The following is a 19,760-nucleotide window of genomic DNA, read 5'->3' on the forward strand; positions in this document are numbered from 1 at the left end:
TTTGTGTCATGTTTTTGTCCATTGTTTTGTCACTTTGTTCCTTTTTTGTCTCATTTGTGTCCATTTTTTGTGGCTTTGCAGTGCTCCAGACTGCGACTAAATGGTCGCGTTTTGCGACCAAAATTTGAGCGAGTGCGAGTAAATGTTTCATCTACTCGCGCATGTGCCACCGGTAAATTTGCCGTTTTTTTTCATTACTACTGAATATTTTTGTTGCTGACAAACTTCTGCTCCACACTTCAGTCCAGTAGACATAATGTGCAAATGAGCTGGTAGCATTAAAAATGTGCCTTCAAAATAAAAGCCTGGAGGAAACAGTTATTTTAACACTAGCAAAACAAAGGCTTGCCGAAATTGATGAACTGATCAACAGACATTTATAAGAGTAATTTACATGTGATCCGGTATAAATACATAAGATGCACCTGCAGAACACATGCCTGTGCTCAGCACAAGGTCTTTTTACCTCCGCCAGGAGGTAATGTAATCACCTGTGTGTGTGTGTGTGTGTGTGTGTGTGTGTGTGTGTGTGTGTGTGTGTGTGTGTGTGTGTGTGTGTGTGTGTGTGTGTGTGTGTGTGTGTGTGTGTGTGTGTGTGTGTGTGTGTGTGTGTGTGTGTGTGTGTGTGTGTGTGTGTGTGTGTGTGTGTGTGTGTGTGTGTGTGTGTGTGTGTACAGCATAACTCAAAAAGTCATGGACGGATTTTCACCAAATTTTGACAGGATGTCCGGACAGAGCAAAAGTAACAATCGATTAGATTTTGGAGGTGATCCGGATCACCGTCTGGATCCAGGATTTTTTTTTTTTGAAGGTCGAAGGACAATTGCGAGGGATGGCCGCCTTTAGTTCTCAATTGTACAGACAGAGGTCGCCGGATCGATCCCAGGCGACGGCTGAATACCGCGCGGCCGGTTCGGCCTGTCCTCGCGAGTCGGGACCGACGAAACAAAGCCGCGGCGACGCGTACGGTACCGTCACATGCTCGGGCAACGCTACCGTTATGTGCGTGCGTCAAAACACTGTGCTGTTACACTGTACATGAATGTTATGCTTTGTGCACAAACTGTTAAAACTAAATTAAATCCGTCCATTACGTTATGGGTTATGCTGTTAACAGACAGACAGACAAATAAACTCCGATTGGTCATCTGTACAATTGAGCGATGGCCTGGCGGAGGTCTGCACTCTCCAGTGCTTTTCTAGTTTATTAAAGATTTCATCTGTCGGAAATTATGCTTCAACTGAGCAGCCTTGGTGGAGTACTGCACTCTGACTGCTTTTCTTGCTATTTTGTGTCAAGTGCTGTACAATAAATTTTGAATTGAAAACATAGTTTCTGTATTTATTGTGCTCGTATTTATCAGTAATACAGTGAAAATGACAGGAAATGTGAATATTTCCTTTGCATGTCGATTCTGATGTGCGCCCCTAAATTTTCTGCTTGCGCTCTTAAAATTTTAAGTTGGGGACCACTGTGCTCCTAGAAAGAAAAGTTAGTCGGGAGCCCTGCTTTGTAACTTTTTTGTCTCTTCTTTCTTGTGTTTCGTGTCGTTTATCTCATTTTTTTGTCGTTTTGTGTCTCATTTTTATAATATTTTCTCCTGTGTTTGTTGTTTTTTGTCAGACTTGTCGTTTGTCTCATGCTTTTGTTGTCATTTTTGGTCTCGCTTGTGGAATTTTTTTTTGTTTCTCATTTTTGTCTTTTTGAGTTTCCTTTTTGTCTCGCATGTGTTTTTTGTCTTACTTTTTTTGTTTTGTGTTTTGCTTTATTTGTTGTTTTGTGCATTGTTTTGTGTTTTTTTTGCCTTGCTTTGTTTTTTGTTTGCATTTTTGTTGTTTTGTTTCTCATTTTTGTCATTTTTGTATTGTTTATGTTGTTTGTCCATTTGTTTTGTCGTTTTGTTTCTCATCTTTGTCGTTTTTTGTCTCTTTTCTATCCATTTTCTGTTGCTTTGTAACTTTTTTGTCTCTTTTGTGTCATTTGTCTAATTTTTTGTTGTTTTGTGTTTCATCTTTGTCATTTTGTGTCTCATTTTTGTAATATTTTCTCTGTTCTTGTTGTTGTCTTTTTTGTCTGACTTTTGTCATTTTGAGCAGTGTACCACGTCATTTGGTTTCTCTACAGCCACTAAACGCTGCAGGTTTACCAGGCTGGCAGACGAGCAGAGGGCGCTGTGCTTTCTGCCCGTCGCTGTGGCTGCTAGCGAGCCTTCTCCCCGGTGCTCGCCGTGCTCTCGTTTGGCTCACAGCGATGGCATTCCTGGCTGCGTGCCCAGCGACTGCCGTCTAGCACCCCTTCCCCAACGCTCACACATGCACACAAACCAGCCCCATCATTCGCAGCCCCCTCATCTTCATCGCTCCAATGTGGGGCAGCAAAGCATTTGCATGAGGCGTTGGTGGTTCGCCCCGCGACTCTCCTTCCAGTTTTTCACCTGCTTTTATTATTAGACCGTCCTTGAGCTCTTCCCCAGTCTGTGTTTTCTCTTTTTTTTTTTTTTTGCCTTCCTTTGTCAGCCGAGTGAGTGTCTGGTTTTAAGAGGACACTGAGCTCTAATCCTGTTGTTCTGACAGGACGGTGTAATTCCACAGCAGAGCTGAGCTCATTGACCTGCGTCCTTTACATCCAGACGAGCCGAGCTTCCTGCCACAGGCTCGTAACGCGCTGCTCATGCTGCTCTTTGAGTAAACATCAAATCAAAGCTGCTCTGCTGTCTGTGTGATTTGTTTGTGTTGTCGTCATTAATGCGCTAATTTACATTTGATGAAAGGGCTTCCCCGAGGCTGCACGGTGGACTAGTGGTTAGCACCGTCGCCGCTAGAAGATCCTTGTTTTGCGTCCTGGTCTTCCTGGGATCTTTCTGCATGGAGTTTCCATGTTCTCCCTGTGCATGTGTGGGTTTTCTCCAGCTTCCTCCCACAGTCCAAAAACATGCTGAGGTTAATTGGTGACTCTAAATTGTCCGTAGGTGTGAATGTGAGTGATGACGCAGCCTCCTCTCTCTCTGGTCTCAGAAATTTCTTTCAAGCAGAAAAAAACTGAACAAGAAACCAGGATGCTACCTTCTCTCACAGTGGCTAAAGCTACGCTAAGAGCTAGCGGCTAAGTTAGCAGGCAGCCCCAGAATTAACCTGAAACAGAGTCTGGAAAACAATAATAATACTTTAAGATATGAACCTGAGTGGGCAAAAAAAGTGCCAAAACAAAGAAAGATTAAGAAAATAGAGATGAACAGCAGGAGATAAACTGATGAATCTGAGTCGAGAGCGTCCTAATTTAATCCCTCCTGTTTCTATTTTACGTTTTCAGTTACGCCAGTCTTGGAATCAGTGGTTAGCACTGTCACCATGCAGCTAGAAGATCCACAGTTTGGGTCCCAGCTTTCTCCTGATCTTTCTGCATGGAGTTAGCATGTTCTCCATGTGCATGTGTGGCTTTTCTCCAGGTTCTCCAGCTTCCTCCCACAGTCCAAAAACATGCTGAGGTTACCTGGTGATTCTAAATTGTCTGTAGGTGTGTTGGAAGGTGTGCTGCTTCTCTCTATGTGTAGCCCTGTGATAGACTGTTACCTGTCCAGGTGAACTTTCACCCTCAGTCAGTTGGGACAGACTCCAGCGCCCCTTAATGAGGATTAAGGTGTGTAGATGATGGATGGATCTGCATGAAACGGCTCCTCAAAAGTGATTTTATTCTCATGAACAACAGCAGAAAAATTGTTTTATCAAAATTGTGTCTTGCATTCATATGATCTAAAATCTATCAGAGGGCAGGAGACACTGGTATTTCCATCCCTCCACCATCAGTCAGTGCTCTGATCCCAAAGGACGCACATCTGTCCGAGCCAGGCAGATGTTTGGAGCTACACGGCAGCCCTCATTGAGCGAGACTCTCTGTCCTGTTCAGGGACCGAATGTTTCTTAAACTGGAATCCTTTTGACGCTTTGCTCGGCGCTCGCTCTCTGCATCCGGGTCGCAGGCCGACAGCAGCTCACATTAACTGGAGCATCTCTCTTATCCTCTGATCCTGCATGACACGAGCTCCGCTGATGCCTGTGAAAGGAGCAGCGCCGGCTATATTTAGCGTGGCAGCTGCACCAGCAGGTTCCCTATCAGCCCGCTGGAGGTAGAAAAAAAAGGAGCATTTAGAGTTTGAAGTGGCAGCTCACTGTATGTTTTACTAAGCAGTCTGGACACTTTTAAAGGCTTGTAGAGCTGCAGGATGGACTGAAGGTGTCAGTGAGGATATTATTTACTGACAGTATTTTTTAAATTTGTGTAAATGGTTGTATTTATATAGTGCTTTTATCCAAAGCGCTTTACATGATACGTCACATTCACCCATTCACACACACATTCACACACTGGTGGAAGCTGCCATGCAAGGCGCTAACCACGACCAGGAGCAATTAGGGTTAGGTGTCTTGCTCACCTCGACATGAGTTCGACGGGCCGAGGATTGAACCGGCAACCTTCCAGTTACAAGACGGCCACTCTACCCACTGAGCCTCTGTGTGTTTGTTTTAAATAATAAGGCGTTAAAGCAGCCATAGATTTAGTTCAACTCATTCAACTGTGCTGAAGCTACAGGCTGGCTGTCTGTTCATAAGTGTATTTCTCTTTGGTTGCCTGTTTGGCAGATGACTCAGGAAGGTTTTTGTGATCTTTTTGCAGTGAGTTGGTATTTATTTAGTTTTTGGAGCACTCATAGTTGGTGATCCAGAAGTATGTCCTCCAGAAACACAATAAAACATTTGTAGCCGTAGCTGGTTGATCTTTGTCAGTTTTGGGTGTTTTTAGGTTCATTCCTGTTGCTGTTTGCTTAGATCAGGGGTGTCAAACATGCGGCCCGCGGGCCAAAATCGGTCCTCCAGAGGCTCCAATCCGGCCCTCAGAGTGTACAAATGAGAGAAGACATTAACTGCAGATAACTGTGTCTCATTTTTGTAATATTTTCTCATATTTTTTTTCTGTTATTTGTCTGACTTTTGTTGTTTTGTTTCTTGTTTTTGTTTCCATTTTGTCTCGCTCTGTTTTTCTTATTATTGTCATTTTGTGTTTGCTTTATTTATTGTTTTGTGTATCGTTTTTGTCGTTTTATTTGTCTCGCTTGTGTTGTTGGTCTATTTTTTGTAGTTTTGCTTCTTGCGTTGGTTATTTTTGGTGTCAGGTGACAGTCTGGACCAATCACAAACCTTTTGGCCCCTATTTATGAGCAACCAGTCCCACAGCCTCGTCTTCTGTTTCACTTCTGACTGGACGCCTTTCTGATCTGAGGCCATGCTGTGCTGCTTTACTTTGTTTTTTAAATGTTTTTTAAATCAGGGATGTTGTTTTGTTGTCCAACAGTATTTAGAAGACAAAACACGTGTTTCACAATCAATCGGCCGGCCAGTGAATCAGCCCAAATAAATGACATTTTGAGGTAATTGGAATCGACTGACTGCCAGAGGGACGGTTGAGTCGCTGCGTGTAGTTTTTTGATGACAAGTGGGCGTTTATTCAGTTTATGCATGTTTTTGCTCTGCAGACAGAATGCGCTTCAGCAAATTTGTCTTGCATGTGTCGTTTTTACTTATTTGTCTCATTTTTGTCATTTTGTTCATTTTTTGTCTGGCTTGTTGTCGTTTTTTTTATAGCTTTGTAACTTTCTTGTCTTTGTTTTGTTTTATGTCATTTGTCTCATTTTTGTCATTTTGTGTCTCATTTTTGTAATATTTTGTTTTGTTTTGTTGTTTTGTCTTTTTTTGCCTGACTTTTGTCATTTGTCTCCTGTTTTTGTCGTTTTGTTTTTCCTTTTTGTCTTGTTTGTGTTTTCCTGCAATTTTTTTGTGGCTTGATATGTTTTTTGTCAAATTTCTTGTCAGTTATGTGACAGTCGGCGTACATTTCTCTGTTTGTTTGTCTGTCTGTTAGCAACATTACTCAAACAGATTTGAATGAAATGTTCAGGGAAGGTCAGAAATGTTAAGGACCAAGTGATTAGCTTATGGTCTGGATCCACGGATTTTTTTTTAAAGATTTCTGTATCATTGCAAGATAATAGCATGGCATCACTGTAACCATGACAACCAGTGAACACTACATCAGCTGATTGTAATCCTACTACAGATCCTCCTCTGAGGACTTATCAGGACTTATCCATCAGAAATGATCCAAGGAACAACTGATTAAATTGTGGGGGTGTTTCTGAGTCCCATCAATTCCTGCCTCCAGCTACATATTTAGGTCACGTGACTCAGTATCCGTACATAACGTACACATGCAGAACACATATCTGTGCTCTGTGCAAGGTCATTTTTTATTAAAGAGTTCATCCATTGGAAATGATAAAGACTGAGCAGCCTTAGTGGAGCACTGCGTGCGCTCAGTGCTTTTCTTGTTAATTCCTTGGAGTTTAATCATATGCACAAACGTAACAGCGTGATTTTAGCTTCCTATCCGCTCTGTAAATATCAGCATCGGCCTTTAAACCGTCCCTACAGGTTTACCACTACTGTCACAGTTGCACAGCAGAACATAAGCTCAGTTGAGTACCTTTTGCAGCGTCGCTTCACAGCTTTGGTTGATGTGTGACTCAGAGGTTAAGAAAAAGAAGACAGTTTTTATAGTTTTGGCATAGTGTTCAGTCATCTCTCAGCTGCTCAGCACGGCACTCGGATTTGCACTTTAACACGTAACACTCGCCCAAGTTCACCTCTCTGCTCGTTTTTTCCGATTCCAGTATTGAACCTCCGCAGCTGAAGGGCGCTGTCTGTCTCCACCTGACTGCTCACCGGGGCCTCGGGGAGCGCTTGTTGCCAGGCAATGGCTCACATCGCTGTCGCCTGCAGCAGAGAAGACTGACGGTTTTATGTTCGATTTCACATGTAACGCTCAACGATTCCAGGCTGCTTCCTCTTCCTCTGTCCTTAAAATCCCGGCAGCCGGCTTTTATTTATTTATTTATTAGTTGTTTTTTTTCCGTGTGTAGGCTGGATGTAGAGTAGCTCCCAGCTGGATGCTCTTTCACATAAAAGAAGGCGGCTTCATCAGGTGGTTTTCAGCTCCAGCGTTGGACTGATGTGGATGCAGAAGTCGTGGGATACGAGCAGTAAGGTATAGAGAGTTTGTCGGCAGGAATTGCGTTTCTCAGGTCTGTCCACACGTAAATGGTGTTGGGATTTGTTGAGTGTGTAGATTTAAGAGTGGGAGAATCATCTCTGGGGCCCCAGCTGCTCCAGACCGACAAGGCCTCCCTAATAGTTTCCAGAACCAACCCTGAAGACCCCCAAAACAAAACGCACTCGTGCACAGTTTGCACACTTGTCAAGAGGGGTGCTGCTCAAAAACAGCCTGCTGAAGAAGGCCACGTTCTTACGTCTGGTGGTCGTATTACTGCTGCACATGTGGTCGTGTGTCTTACAAATGTAGTCAAAGACACGCTGATTTTACCTTGAAGGACGGGAACTGAACAATGCAGCTAAAAAAAAAGATGTGGAGAAATGCCTTTCACTGGCGTTCACCTGCTGAGGCGAAGCACTGCTCTTGGAATAAAACCCCCTCTCTCTCTTTTCTATTAAAGCTGTGAAAAGAAGCAAAAAAACCACGAGAAGAGAACCATTTGATGGAAGATAAGAAAAAGAAAAAGCAAGACGAGAAGAAAAAGAAAGAAGCTGCTCAAAAAAAGGTAAGAGACATTTCCTTTGAAGCGAACGTACCCTCATCTGTTGGCTTTAATTGCTTCTGAATACTGTTTAGTAAAATATGTACGCTACCGTTCAAAGGTTTGAGGTCAGGAGTGATGGTTTCTGGAAATGTTCCTCTGTACCCCTATGGAGATATTCCATTAAACATTTACAGATAGAACAGTCATTTAGCACATTAACAATGTCTACACTGGATTTATCATTCATTCAATGTTAATTTCATAGAAAAAAAATGCTTTTCTTTAGAAAATAAGGGCATTTCTACGTGACCCCAAGCTTTTGAACGGCATTGTATGTGAATTGAAGTTGCTCTACATTAGTTAAAGTTGATGTTATTTATTAAAGTTGCTCTACATTAAGATTCCTATAATAATGATTAAAGTTGTTCTAAATGAGTTAAAGTTGCAGTGAAGAAGTAAAAGTTGCTCTATATTAAAGTCACTCTACATTAGTCAAAGTTCCTCTGTATTAAGTAAAGTTTCTCTACATGAGTTAAAGTTGATGTCATTGATTAAAGTTGCTCTATATTAAAATTCCTCTATAATAATAAAATAAAGTTAAAGTTGACCTACACTACTGTTCAAACGTTTGGGGTCGCCCAGACAGTTCCACATTTTCCATGAAAACACTTTATTCATGTGCAAATTCAGTTTGAAGTTCTCAGATGTCAGAATTTGATACTTTCCTTGAAGATAATAAAATGTTTTTGGCTTTTGGACTCTCAGTTGAACAAAACTAAATATTTCCACACATTTTTTACTATATTATGAGTTTATTGACCAGAGGATCGATCTTAAAAATGTCAAGCAGATTATTATTAATGGAAACAGCCATGAAGTCGCACTCTGCAGTACTTTTGACAGTATATCACACAGTTTTTTGCACAGGTGCTTTAGCAGCAGTTACAGCAGATTGAAAACATGCATGTCGAGCACATGGATTTTGTCATGTGTGTTTCCTCAGGAAGCAACTTGATGCAGTCGTCATCCTCGCCCTGACTGCACATTTACTCCTTCCTCGCTTTTTCCTTCGTCCGTTTCAGTGTTAGCTCAGCAGGTCGACGTGCTGTCCTTGCGTAGCGTGTCTCCTTTCTGTGTCTGTGCTGGTAGAAGTGTGTTTGTGTGTCTCTAATGCATGGGAGCAATGAACCCTTTCACCCCGTCGAGCAGAACAAAAGCAGACCCTGAACATTTTGTTCTGATTGTGCCGGCGAGTTGCTTCAGAGCTGTTCTGCAGCTGACGAGGAGGCAGTACGACTCACATGTTGTACAGTAGTTGTGCTTCATAGCTTTCACTGCACATACATGAACCCTACACTACCGTTTAAAAGCTTAGGGTCACGTAGAAATGTCCTTATTTTTGAAAGAAAAGCAGTTTTTCAATGAAGATAACATTAAATGAATGATAAATCCAGTGTAGACATTGTTAATGTGGTAAATGATTATTCTAGCTGTAAACGGCTGATTTTTAATGGAATATCTCCATAGGGGTACAGAGGAACATTTCCAGAAACCATCACTCCTGTGTTCTAATGCTACATTGTAGTAGTTAATGGCGTTGAAAGACTAAAACTTTTCTGCAGTTATGTTAGCTCATAAGATAAGATAGTCCTTTATTTCTCCCCTCGCCAGGGGAAATTCACATTGTTACAGCAGCTTGAGTAGCAATAAACATAGTAATAAAATAATAAAATGGCAGTAATAATATGTACAGGGATGAAATAGTGTAGCATTGACACACTGTAAACAACACAATAAAAATAAGTTCAAGTGCAAAGATGCAGCAGTGCAAGAATTTCTGTGCAAATTTTATGGTTTGGGGTGATATGAGACCGGTATATGCTAGCATCAGCCACTGATGTACAGTCTAAGAGCAGATGAGATGAATGAGCTGCGATAAAACCGTCTGGGTGACCCCAAACTTTTGAACAGTAGTGTAGGTCAGCGTTAATTCATTTAGAGCAACTTTAACTAATATAGAGGAACTTCAATATAGAGCAACTTTAACTCATTAAGAGCAACTTTAACTAATATAGAGGAACTTTAATATAGAGCAACGTTGGCTAATATAGAGGAACGCTGGCTAATAATATGAGTTATAGCTAATGTAGAGCGACTTTAATACACACCAACTTTCTCATTTTAAGCAACTTTAATATAGAACAACTTTCACTATTATAGAGCAACTTTAACCCATTTTTGAGCAACTTTGAATAATATGGAGTAATTATAATTCACGTACACTATCGTTCAGCAGTTTGGAACATTAGAAATGTTGTTATTTTTGCCTTATTTTTGCCATGTTAGCAGCATAAATAAAAGTATGAGTTTTCATGGAAAGCATGTCATTGTCTGGAGGACCCCAAACTTTTGAACAGATGAAACCTACATGTAAAAGATGCATTCCATTGTCACTTCTCTCTATCACTAATATATATTCTCCTCTTTGTTTCAGGCCACAGAACAGATAACCAAAGGTGAGTGGAGCTGCTTTATTTAACTCGTTAAACTGATGCATTTTGTACGATAAAATAGATCATTTAGGTTTGTCTGTAAATCTTCTGCTGTGCTCGAAACACCACATGGATTCTCTGCACAATTACCCTTTGCCAGATTTATGTGCCGCGACCTTTGCTACGAATTTGAGACGTGTTTTCAAACAGGAGGGAGACTCTCAGTGCGGAGGCGCTAAATTGTTAATCAGCCTAATTAGTCGGATAGCTCAGTAAGACTGTGTGGAAATCGCCTTTTTAGCCACTGAGCTCAGTTTCTTCACTGCTGTGTGGATTTAGTGTGAGAGATTAGCTTCTGATAAAGTGAAACATTTCTAACTGAAGACATTAGCGGCAGCCAGGTGGTCTACCTGAGCCAGGATGGAAGCCAGGTGCCGTGCTGGACTAATAAGGAGCGTGGGGATGGTGCAGCTGCTCCTCAGGCCTCCCTGTGGGCTCCTCAGGCGTACCTAGGAGGGTAGAGGTGAGGAGGACTCTCAGAAGAAAAGAGAACCGAGCGAAATGGCCGACAAACAAACCCGACGTCTGAATAAAGTCGGCTGAAAGGTGGATTCTGTTGTTCCTCGAGCCGGAGCTCCTAATGACCAGACAGAGGCGGGCAGGCGGTTAGCCCCGGAGCAGATCTGAGGAGGCAGATGGGGGCAGGCAGGGCAAAATCTGGTTGTGTCGGCTGGTAGATGTTGGCAGCGTTGCTAAATAATGGCAAAAAAAAGAACACGCAGAATTAGAAGCTGTGTTCAGACTAGGGATCAACTGATGTGTTTTACCGATTATTAGTAATCAAGATAACTGATATTTAGGGACTGAGATGGACTACCCATGAAAGACTATTTCTGATTCATTGTCCCTGAACGCGCGAAGGGGGACCTAGTATTCACCTCTGTCTGTCCGTCCGTACGTCCCGCATCCTTGTCTCATGAAGGAATTGTTGGATCTTCTTCAAACTTGATGTCAACATGTATTAGGATGATCCCCCAACACCAGTCGATTTGGGTGACCTTCGCATTATTTTCAAGGTCACACCGAGCGTTTGTTGAATTTGACTTTGAAATCCTTGCCTGCGCGATATCTCACGAAGGAATTGTCTGTTATTACTAACATTTTCTTCCAATAACATCTGTTAAAAATTGCAGCGGGGAACATAGACACGTTAGTGTCAAACACTTGTTTAATGTTGTCTTCATTGGAAAAAAAGCTTTTCTTTCAAAAATAAGTACATTCGTAATTGAAGTAAATTAAAGTTGGCCTATATTAGCTAAGCTTGCTCTGTTAGTTTAAATTGCTAAAAAAAAATTAGTTAAAGTTGCTATATATTAATTAAAGTTGCTCTAAATAAGCTAAAGTTGCACTATATTAATTAAAGTTGCTCTACAGTGAGTTAAAGTTGCTCTATGTTAATTAAAATTACTCTGTTTTAATTAAGGTTGCTCTACAATGAATTAAAATTGCTCTATGTTAGATATAGTTGCTCTAAATAAGTTAAAGTTGCTCTATATTAGATGAAGTTGCTCTCCATACATTGCATGTAATGTTTGAACAGCATGTGATAGAAGGAAGCTGTCATTCATAATAAACTGCTTTATTAATAAGGGCAACCAGAAAGCTGATTTTGTTGGATAACCCCAGACCTGCTGTTAAAAAAGAGGCCACATGTCAGTCCTGTTAATGATAATTTAATTGAGCGATGTGGTAAGATGTAGTGACAACATGAACAATTTATAGCGTAACAGCAGCCGGATCCAGCTGTTCTTCTGTCGTTCTTTAAAATGCAGTTTATCATCACGACTGCTGCATCCGTTAAAGCGACGCTCTTTGAGATAAAAGGCAGAAATGAAACTGCAATATTAAACAGAAATGATTAATTATATTCTACAGAAAACACGAGCGGGCAGGAAGAAACATTTTTGCGAGGAAGAAACATCACTTGACACTATTTTGAGCAAGAAACGCTAATTATCTGGGCGGAAATGTCTTCTTTCAGCATTAGAATGGAGGAAAAATAGCTTTAATGTGTTTTAGTTAAACTTCTCCGACACATCGTCGCTCCACATTGCAGAAATCATCTCTGTAGTCTAAAGTTCAAAGCAAACTGTAATATAAACCCATTTCCGACATGCTAAACTTTGATTTTGTTGGATAACACTAAGCCTTATGTTAAAAAAGAGCGTGTGTCAGTCCTGTTAATGATAATTTAAATGAGCGATGTGGTAATATGTAGTGACAACATGAACAATTTATAGTCTAACAGCAGCCGGATCCAGCTGTTGCTTCTGTCGTTCTTTAAAATGTTGTTTATCATCACGACTGCTGCATGCGTTAAAGCGGCGCTCTTTGGAATAAGACGTGCAGAAGAGGCGGTGACAACAACAAGAGGCTCGCTGGTATAAATTCCCCCTTACCGCAATTTATGGCTCTCCAACACAAAGCGCTGGGCGTAATTAAGCGACTGTGAAACGGCAAATTAATCTGTTATGAAATTACTGCTGCGACGCTACTTTATAATAATGTTATCTTTTACTGCGCCGCGTAAATGCGCGCCTTGACGCGCATGTACGCCGTGCCCCGTCTTTGATAGGGGTAGGAATGCATGAATGGAAAACACAAAAAGCTCATTAACCCTCCAGTAGCTTGTTGATGGCCTCGGCTGCAGCTTATTGCTGTTACTGTCTGCTGCGTTGTTGTGCAGAGGGGCTTCCTTTGGGAACCGACTGTTCGAGGTCGCCCGACACACAAATAACGGTTTGACTCTCATGTACCGCTGACCTGTAATGTGACAGACGGCATCGACACGACAGAAAAGATTCTGTGAAGCAGATTCAAACCACTGACATCAAATAATGAGTGAATTACACCTGCATTAATCTGATTTTAGCTTGAGTTAGTTTAAAAATACACCAGTAGATCCAGAATAACAGGAGAAATTACACTTTCAGTACTTCTTAGCAAGATGTAATAATAATTTCTCATGATATAATTAATGATATAAGTGTAGCCCAGATAAGCAAAGAGAATGAAGATTGGATTAAATAAATAAATTACTTAATAATGTAGTTTTTGCTCAGATCAGCACAGTGAGCATCTGTTGAGGCGGTGATTGCTGTAGAATTGACAGAAACAACACGTTTCTGTTCATAACTGCCTGCAGTCACACTTTTTTTTTTTTTTTTTTTTTTTACTACAATCTGCACTTTTTGCTCAAAAACTAGATATATTGCAGGATTTAAGCTTTGGTTTGTGTTTTGGCTGTTGTTATTTTAGTTTTTTTCTCATCGTCATTCAGCACTGACCCACAGGGGAAAGTGATGCTGGACTTTACTGTACAGTATTACATGCATAAATATGCTTTAAAAAATGTCTTTTAGAGGAAAATTTAGCGGGGACAGTCACTTACTGATGCCTAGATTTCTCATTTCTAATAACCCGTACATAATTCTCATGCAATCATAAACAGCATTAATAGGAGTTTTGTTTTTGGAACCATATCATGCTTTCAGTTCTTTTTGCACCAGAATTAGAGCAGACAGAGACCCTCCTCCTCCGGCTGGTTCTTTAGTCTGCAGCAGGCATCAATGGACAGCTTTCACTCCGCTGCAAACCCTCCACTCGACTCATCACACATTGTTTTGGAGCTGAATGTTTGCTGATGAAATGTGAATCTGACACACACCGTGCTGCTGTTGTTGCTGCCCGTCACATCGCTGGGACTGGCAGAGTGAGAATATGCGTGCCACAGCAACGCGTTTGTAGAAATATCCTGCAAAGGGCCCCCTCAGCTGAGCCGGCAAACAGGAAACTGCGTTCTCACGGCTTCACATGGCTCCGTCCGTTACTGCTGCTCTCTCCAATCATCCGGTGTTTTTTAGCAGCCGCCTCCCTACACTTCACACAAAAGCAACCGTAACAATTCGCTCCATCTTTTCCTCTGCAGCCCACCTTCTTCATCTCCCTTCTCCCTCTGCTGCCTCCTCCTCTGGGCCCAGGGTGGGCCTCTGCTAGACCAGACAGGAGGTGGTGTGGTGTTACTATGGTGCTCAGGGTCTGCTAAGAAGTCTTCTGTGTACGAATGCCTGTTTATTCGGCCCCCGCACTGGCCCTGTTCTCCTAATTAGGTCCCAGCGTAGCTTTCATTACTATCACAGACAGTCTGCTTCTCTTAGCTAACTGGTCAATTCATCGCTTATAGCAGGGGTGTCAAACATGCGGTCCACATGCCAAAACCGGCCCTCAAGAGGGTCTAGTCCGGCCTGCGGGACAACTTTGTAAAGTGTAGAAATTACAGAGAAGACATTAATTGCAAGCTATAAATTTGTAAAACTATAAATTTTAAAAAAATTCGAGACTATGACGAGTTGTTTAGATCATAAATTAAAATACTACATTGTTTATTGTTCTTTTGTTGGTTTGTGTCTCGTTTTTGTAATATTTAGGCCTGAGCCCCTGGTAGCCCAGGGCCGAGGGCCTATTGCTTTTGCAACATGACTAGTCGATCGCACAGCGCTCGACCACGGACATTGACACACTCAAACACACAAAAATGACAAGTCAAGTGCGCAGCGCTCCATCTTGGACGAGGACCGACATGTCCACACACACATGCACAAACACAAAAATACACACACACACACACACACACACACACACAAAAATGACTCGTTGAGCGCATAGCGCTTGACCACGGACATTCACACTCTCAAACACACAAACACCTCACAGACGCGTCGGGCTTGTCGAGACCTTTCCGAAAATATATAATATGTGGGCGAAATACGGGCGAAAAAAAATGGCATATTGTTTTTCTAAAAAATATTATTTATTTCTTTGATCTTTAGGCCTGAGCCCCTGGTAGCCCAGGGCGAAGGGCCTATTGCTTTTGCAACACAGACAACGACTAGTCGAGCGCGCAGTCTGGATCACTGGAGATGAAATTGGGCTGAATGTGGACCTGAACTAAGATGAGTTTGACACTCCTGGCTTATAGTGTCAAAAAGACGATTTTACTGTATTTCTTTGTCATTCATTACTATATAATATCATAATTGTCATGTTAGCTGTTACAATAATGTATAGAAATGGGCTTTCATTCTAGATTTTATACCATTATTAGTGATTTCTCAATTGATTCGTGAAAGAAATCCTATAATTAATCCTCCATTATGAATTTCTTTGGAGACACAAATGGGCTAAAATGCTAAATATGACATTTAAACGGGAGTGAAGATCACAACATAACTAGGTCACGACATGGAAATAATTGCGCTCATCACGGTCTGGTTTGAAGTTGAGGAGAAAAGCTCGGTCTAGAGGTCAGTCTGTGACTGCAACACCAAGCACATCGGAGAGAGAATGAATTCTGACTCGCGTTCATTAGCGCCTTCAAACAGTGACGGGGTTGAGGGTGAGTCGGACGAGAGGAGTAAGAGGTGGAAGGAGCCACGTTGGTGACATTATAGTCTCATTAACCCGTCCTTCAGAGAGACTGGGAGGTCAAGGAGGTGAACAGAAGTCAACTCGCCGCTTTTGAACTGATCCAAACAAAATTAGCCTCCAAAAAAGACACATTAGTATGAATGAAGGATAAACCCATTGCAAAAAGAGATATTTCCACTTTTACATTTAGCATATCTTGCTCAACATAATGCCAAAGGAGATTTCTTTCTCACAAAACCTCCTGCCCTCTTGCGTTTTCTGTGTATTATTACAGTTTGAATCGTTTTTCGATGAGTTGTGCGGCTCAGCGGGTGTCGCCCAGGTCAGCAGGACGGGATGCTTCGCTCTCCTTCACACTTCACTTCCTCTACATCATAACAGACAGAGGGATCTGGTCTGTCTGCAGCTGTTCTCACAAAAGGTGGGGATAGGGGAAGCTGTTTGACTCTGCACAGGAAACCCTCCTTGACCTCCGAGAGCTTCTACAGGTTGAGAATAGGTTTGAGCAGAGACGCTTTTTAACAAAGCAGAGTTGCCATACAGCGTCTGAAACCGCTCAGGTGTGCGTTTTTGTTGCGTTATTCAAATGTCTCGTTGCCATATGATTAATGCTCTGACCTACATAGCCCTGAGTTCTCTACGCAGCGCCGGCAGACTTGAAGCACTTTTAAACGGCGTTCTTTCTTTTTTCTCTATGTGGAATGTGATGCAGGCAGGGCTTTCCCTCTTAACTACCGTGTCATATTTATTCGCTTCTAATTAAACCCTTTAATCTGCTCTCTTGTGAGACTCGCTGTTCACACTTTAAAGCCCACAGGAGGAATGAGATGGAAGACCCCCAAAGACACGCCTCCCTTCTCATTCTAGTCTTTCTGTTGCTTCATATTAGACGTCTGATATGGATCTCCAAGTTCACCTTTTTGCTTCAATTTAAATGATGCATTTCACCGCGAAGGCAGCTCTGCAATACACATGAAATACATGCATCCTGGAGAGTATCAAATTAAATGAATGCTCATAGATGAAATGGCTACAGTCTCCTAAATATACTGTATGTTTTTTATACAGATTGGCATCAGCTGTGCGTTAGATTGAATTGATGCAACCGAATGGACAAACAACAGCATTTCTTTCAGTAGTTTGTAAAAGCTTCATTCATTTCCTGTGCATCTCTGTACACACTCGACCTGAGAGCACCGGATGGATGAATGAATGCTGATGCTGTTTAATAACTGAACCAGCATGATGCTCTTATTAATGCTGTTACACTGATAACATTAGCATTTCTTTCATTTAGACTTTCCCGCAATCACAAAATTAAATGTCATGAGTTTCAGTGATGATTTCAACCAGTACAGACATGAGAAAATTGTTTTTTTGAGCATTTAGGAATCAATAAAAGACAGCTGGGTGTGATGCAAGTTTGAATTGATGACATACAGTACCGGTCAAAGGTTTTAGAACGACCCAATTTTTCCATTTTTTTATTGGAAATTATGCATGTTAAAGTCTCATCATTGAACCGTCCTTTCTCCTACTCGATGGCAAACAAAGCTCCTGTGATGAACCAAAGATTTCAAATGTTGATCCATCAGTCCATAAGACCTTCTTCCAGTCTTCAGTAGTCCATTGGTGGTGTTTCATGGCCCAGTCATGCCTCTTTTTCTGATTCTGACGTCTCAGCAACGGCTTTCTGCTGCAGCTCCTGTCAAAGCTGCAGCTCCAAGTCTTCTCTCCACAGTTAAACTGAGACTTCTCACTACAATCACTATGAAGCTGGTTGAAGCTGTTGTCCTGTGAGCTCCTATCACCAAGCTGTTTACTCTCACAAACTGGTGTTCTGGTTCTGTTGTGGCTTTTAGTCTTCCAGACCTCTTCCTGTCAGAGTTTCCTCCAGTTTCTGAGTGAAGAAAACTGTACTCACTGACACCTCGACTTTCTTCTCGAGTTCTCTGTAGAAAGACCTACATTTTAAGTGTTATGATGGTCTGTCTCTTTTTATTTTTAATTGCCTTTTCCTCTCCCTTTTTGTAGCAGCACACTACTTTCTGCAGTACAACACTGTTCTAATAATGCTCTGGAGGGTGCCATGGTGTGTCCAACACTACTTTATGCAGACAGAGGGGGTTGGAAAGAATCTAGAAAAGTTGGAACACTTGTAGGATTTGGTAGCTCCAACTTTCAAGGCTTGATCAACCTCCATTGCTGCAGAACAGCTTTAAGTTAACTTATTTCTTGTTCCCTGAAAAAAGCATTTTTGTATGATTCTGAAATTTATATTATTTTCCAGTTTTGGGGAACCTTCCCCTTTTTTCACTTCTTGCCGTTCAACACTTACCTTTGTACCATTTTAAGCTATTCATTGGACTTCAACTACTTGAATTTCAGTAAAAAAAAATCGAAAAATTGGTGCGTTCTAAAACTTTTGACCAGTAATGTAGAAGTCAAGCAAACATATGGATTTGTTTAAATAACGAGACATTCAGCACACATCGTTTTTCATTAGTTTATTCAAAATAACTGCTCAGGAATAAACAAATGAAGCCGTTTAAAATGGATTTCCAGCATTATTTAGTAGAAAATATCTGATATAGTTTAAGTGGTTTGATGTTGTTGCACCATACTTTTAGACAGACATGCAGATTATAGTTAACCTAGTATACCAACCGGTCTGCAACACAGTTTAACCACCAGTGCATGTTGTTGCGTGGACATTTTTTCACCTGTAAGATGAATACATATTTGTGATCTCCATAATCGTTGGTCCTATGCAAACTGACACCAAAAAGGAGCGCTTAACTCAAGATTCTCCGTCAGTCGAAGAGTCTCCGACATACTTGACTCATGGCTTTCCTTCTCTTTGCTGAATTTTCTCAACAAGAGTTAAATGAGTCATGAGTAAAAACCGCTGGTGACCTTTTGTTCGGCTACACAACATGTTCTGTTGTACTGTTGTGTTGTTTCTAAGCTACATGTGGAAGATGCCTCGCTTTTCAGTTTATTATTAGTTGCAGAGACTAGTGTGCAAATCGGGAGTGTTGTAGATACTTTCAGTTGTTCTTGCAAAAATTCTCCTTTGACTCCTGAGCAGCTGCTATGTGCGTTATTCCAGAATTGGAGGACATTTGGGATTCAACATGTTTGAAAAATAAACCTTCTCTTTTCCAGTTTTCTGCTCCATAGTCATCAATAATAGATAATAAACTATCAAAGTCTTGATTGGCTCAGCTTACACATCAATGCTACCATATTCTATGTTCTCTGTGCTATTTGCTAACCCTACTCTAATCACAGTAACAATCCATACTAATGTGATCTTTTTCTCAGCAGTAGAAGCTAGATATTTAGCTAGCTGTTACTGCTGACCAAGAGGACAAACTGACTGATGGAAAACAGTCCAAAGAATGAGTCTGATCCTGATAATAAGAGGTAGAGTGAGACATTCAATCAAGGCTGACAATGGATGAAAAGATGGAAAATAGAAGAGAGGACACAGCTTTGCTCTACACATTCTTTAGGAAAACTGTTTTATGTGAACGACAACAACAAGACAGAAAATGACAAAAACATCAACAGGTTATGCTAACATGTTGTGGGCCACACGTTCCATGCATCATATTTATTATTTAAAATATGTTGATTAAAAAAAAAACAATTACAAGAGACATCCATCCATCCTCTATCCACCGCTTTATCCTCACTAGGGTCGTGGGGGGTGCTGGAGTCTATCCCAGCTGAGTCTGGTGAAGGCAGAGGACACCCTGGACAGGTCACCAGTCTGTCACAGGGCTACATATACAGACACACAATCACACTCACATTCACACCTACGGGCAATTTAGAGTAACCAATTAACCTCAGCATGTTTTTGGACTGTGGGAGGAAGCCGGAGTACCCGGAGAAAACCCACGCATGCACAGGGAGAACATGCAAACTCCATGCAGAAAGATCCCAGGAAAGCCGGGACACGAACCAGGGATCTTCTTTCTGCAAGGCGAAAGTGCTAACCACTACTCCACTGTGCAGCCCTACAAGAGACACTACTGAAAAAAATCAAACCAAAAAGGAGGATTAAATTTAACTGTTTTGTTAGAGATTCAGTTTGGTCATCAGGTGGGTGGGGCAAGAGGGGGAA

At 41.5% G+C, this 19,760-nt stretch overlaps 1 protein-coding gene across 1 annotated transcript in view; it reads left to right on the forward strand.

The window, feature by feature from the left end:
• The window catches only part of LOC110956030 (trinucleotide repeat-containing gene 6C protein-like), a 69,204-nt gene that overhangs the window by 3,965 nt on the left and 45,479 nt on the right, over window positions 1-19,760 (forward strand). Inside the window, 2 exon segments of the mRNA XM_051941042.1 lie at window positions 7,563-7,667; window positions 10,141-10,162. Coding sequence (XP_051797002.1) covers window positions 7,605-7,667; window positions 10,141-10,162 — 85 coding nt within the window. The 5' untranslated portion in view covers window positions 7,563-7,604.

The sequence above is a fragment of the Acanthochromis polyacanthus genome, chromosome 21, assembly GCF_021347895.1.
Source record: "Acanthochromis polyacanthus isolate Apoly-LR-REF ecotype Palm Island chromosome 21, KAUST_Apoly_ChrSc, whole genome shotgun sequence".
NCBI classification, from domain to species: domain Eukaryota; kingdom Metazoa; phylum Chordata; class Actinopteri; family Pomacentridae; genus Acanthochromis; species Acanthochromis polyacanthus.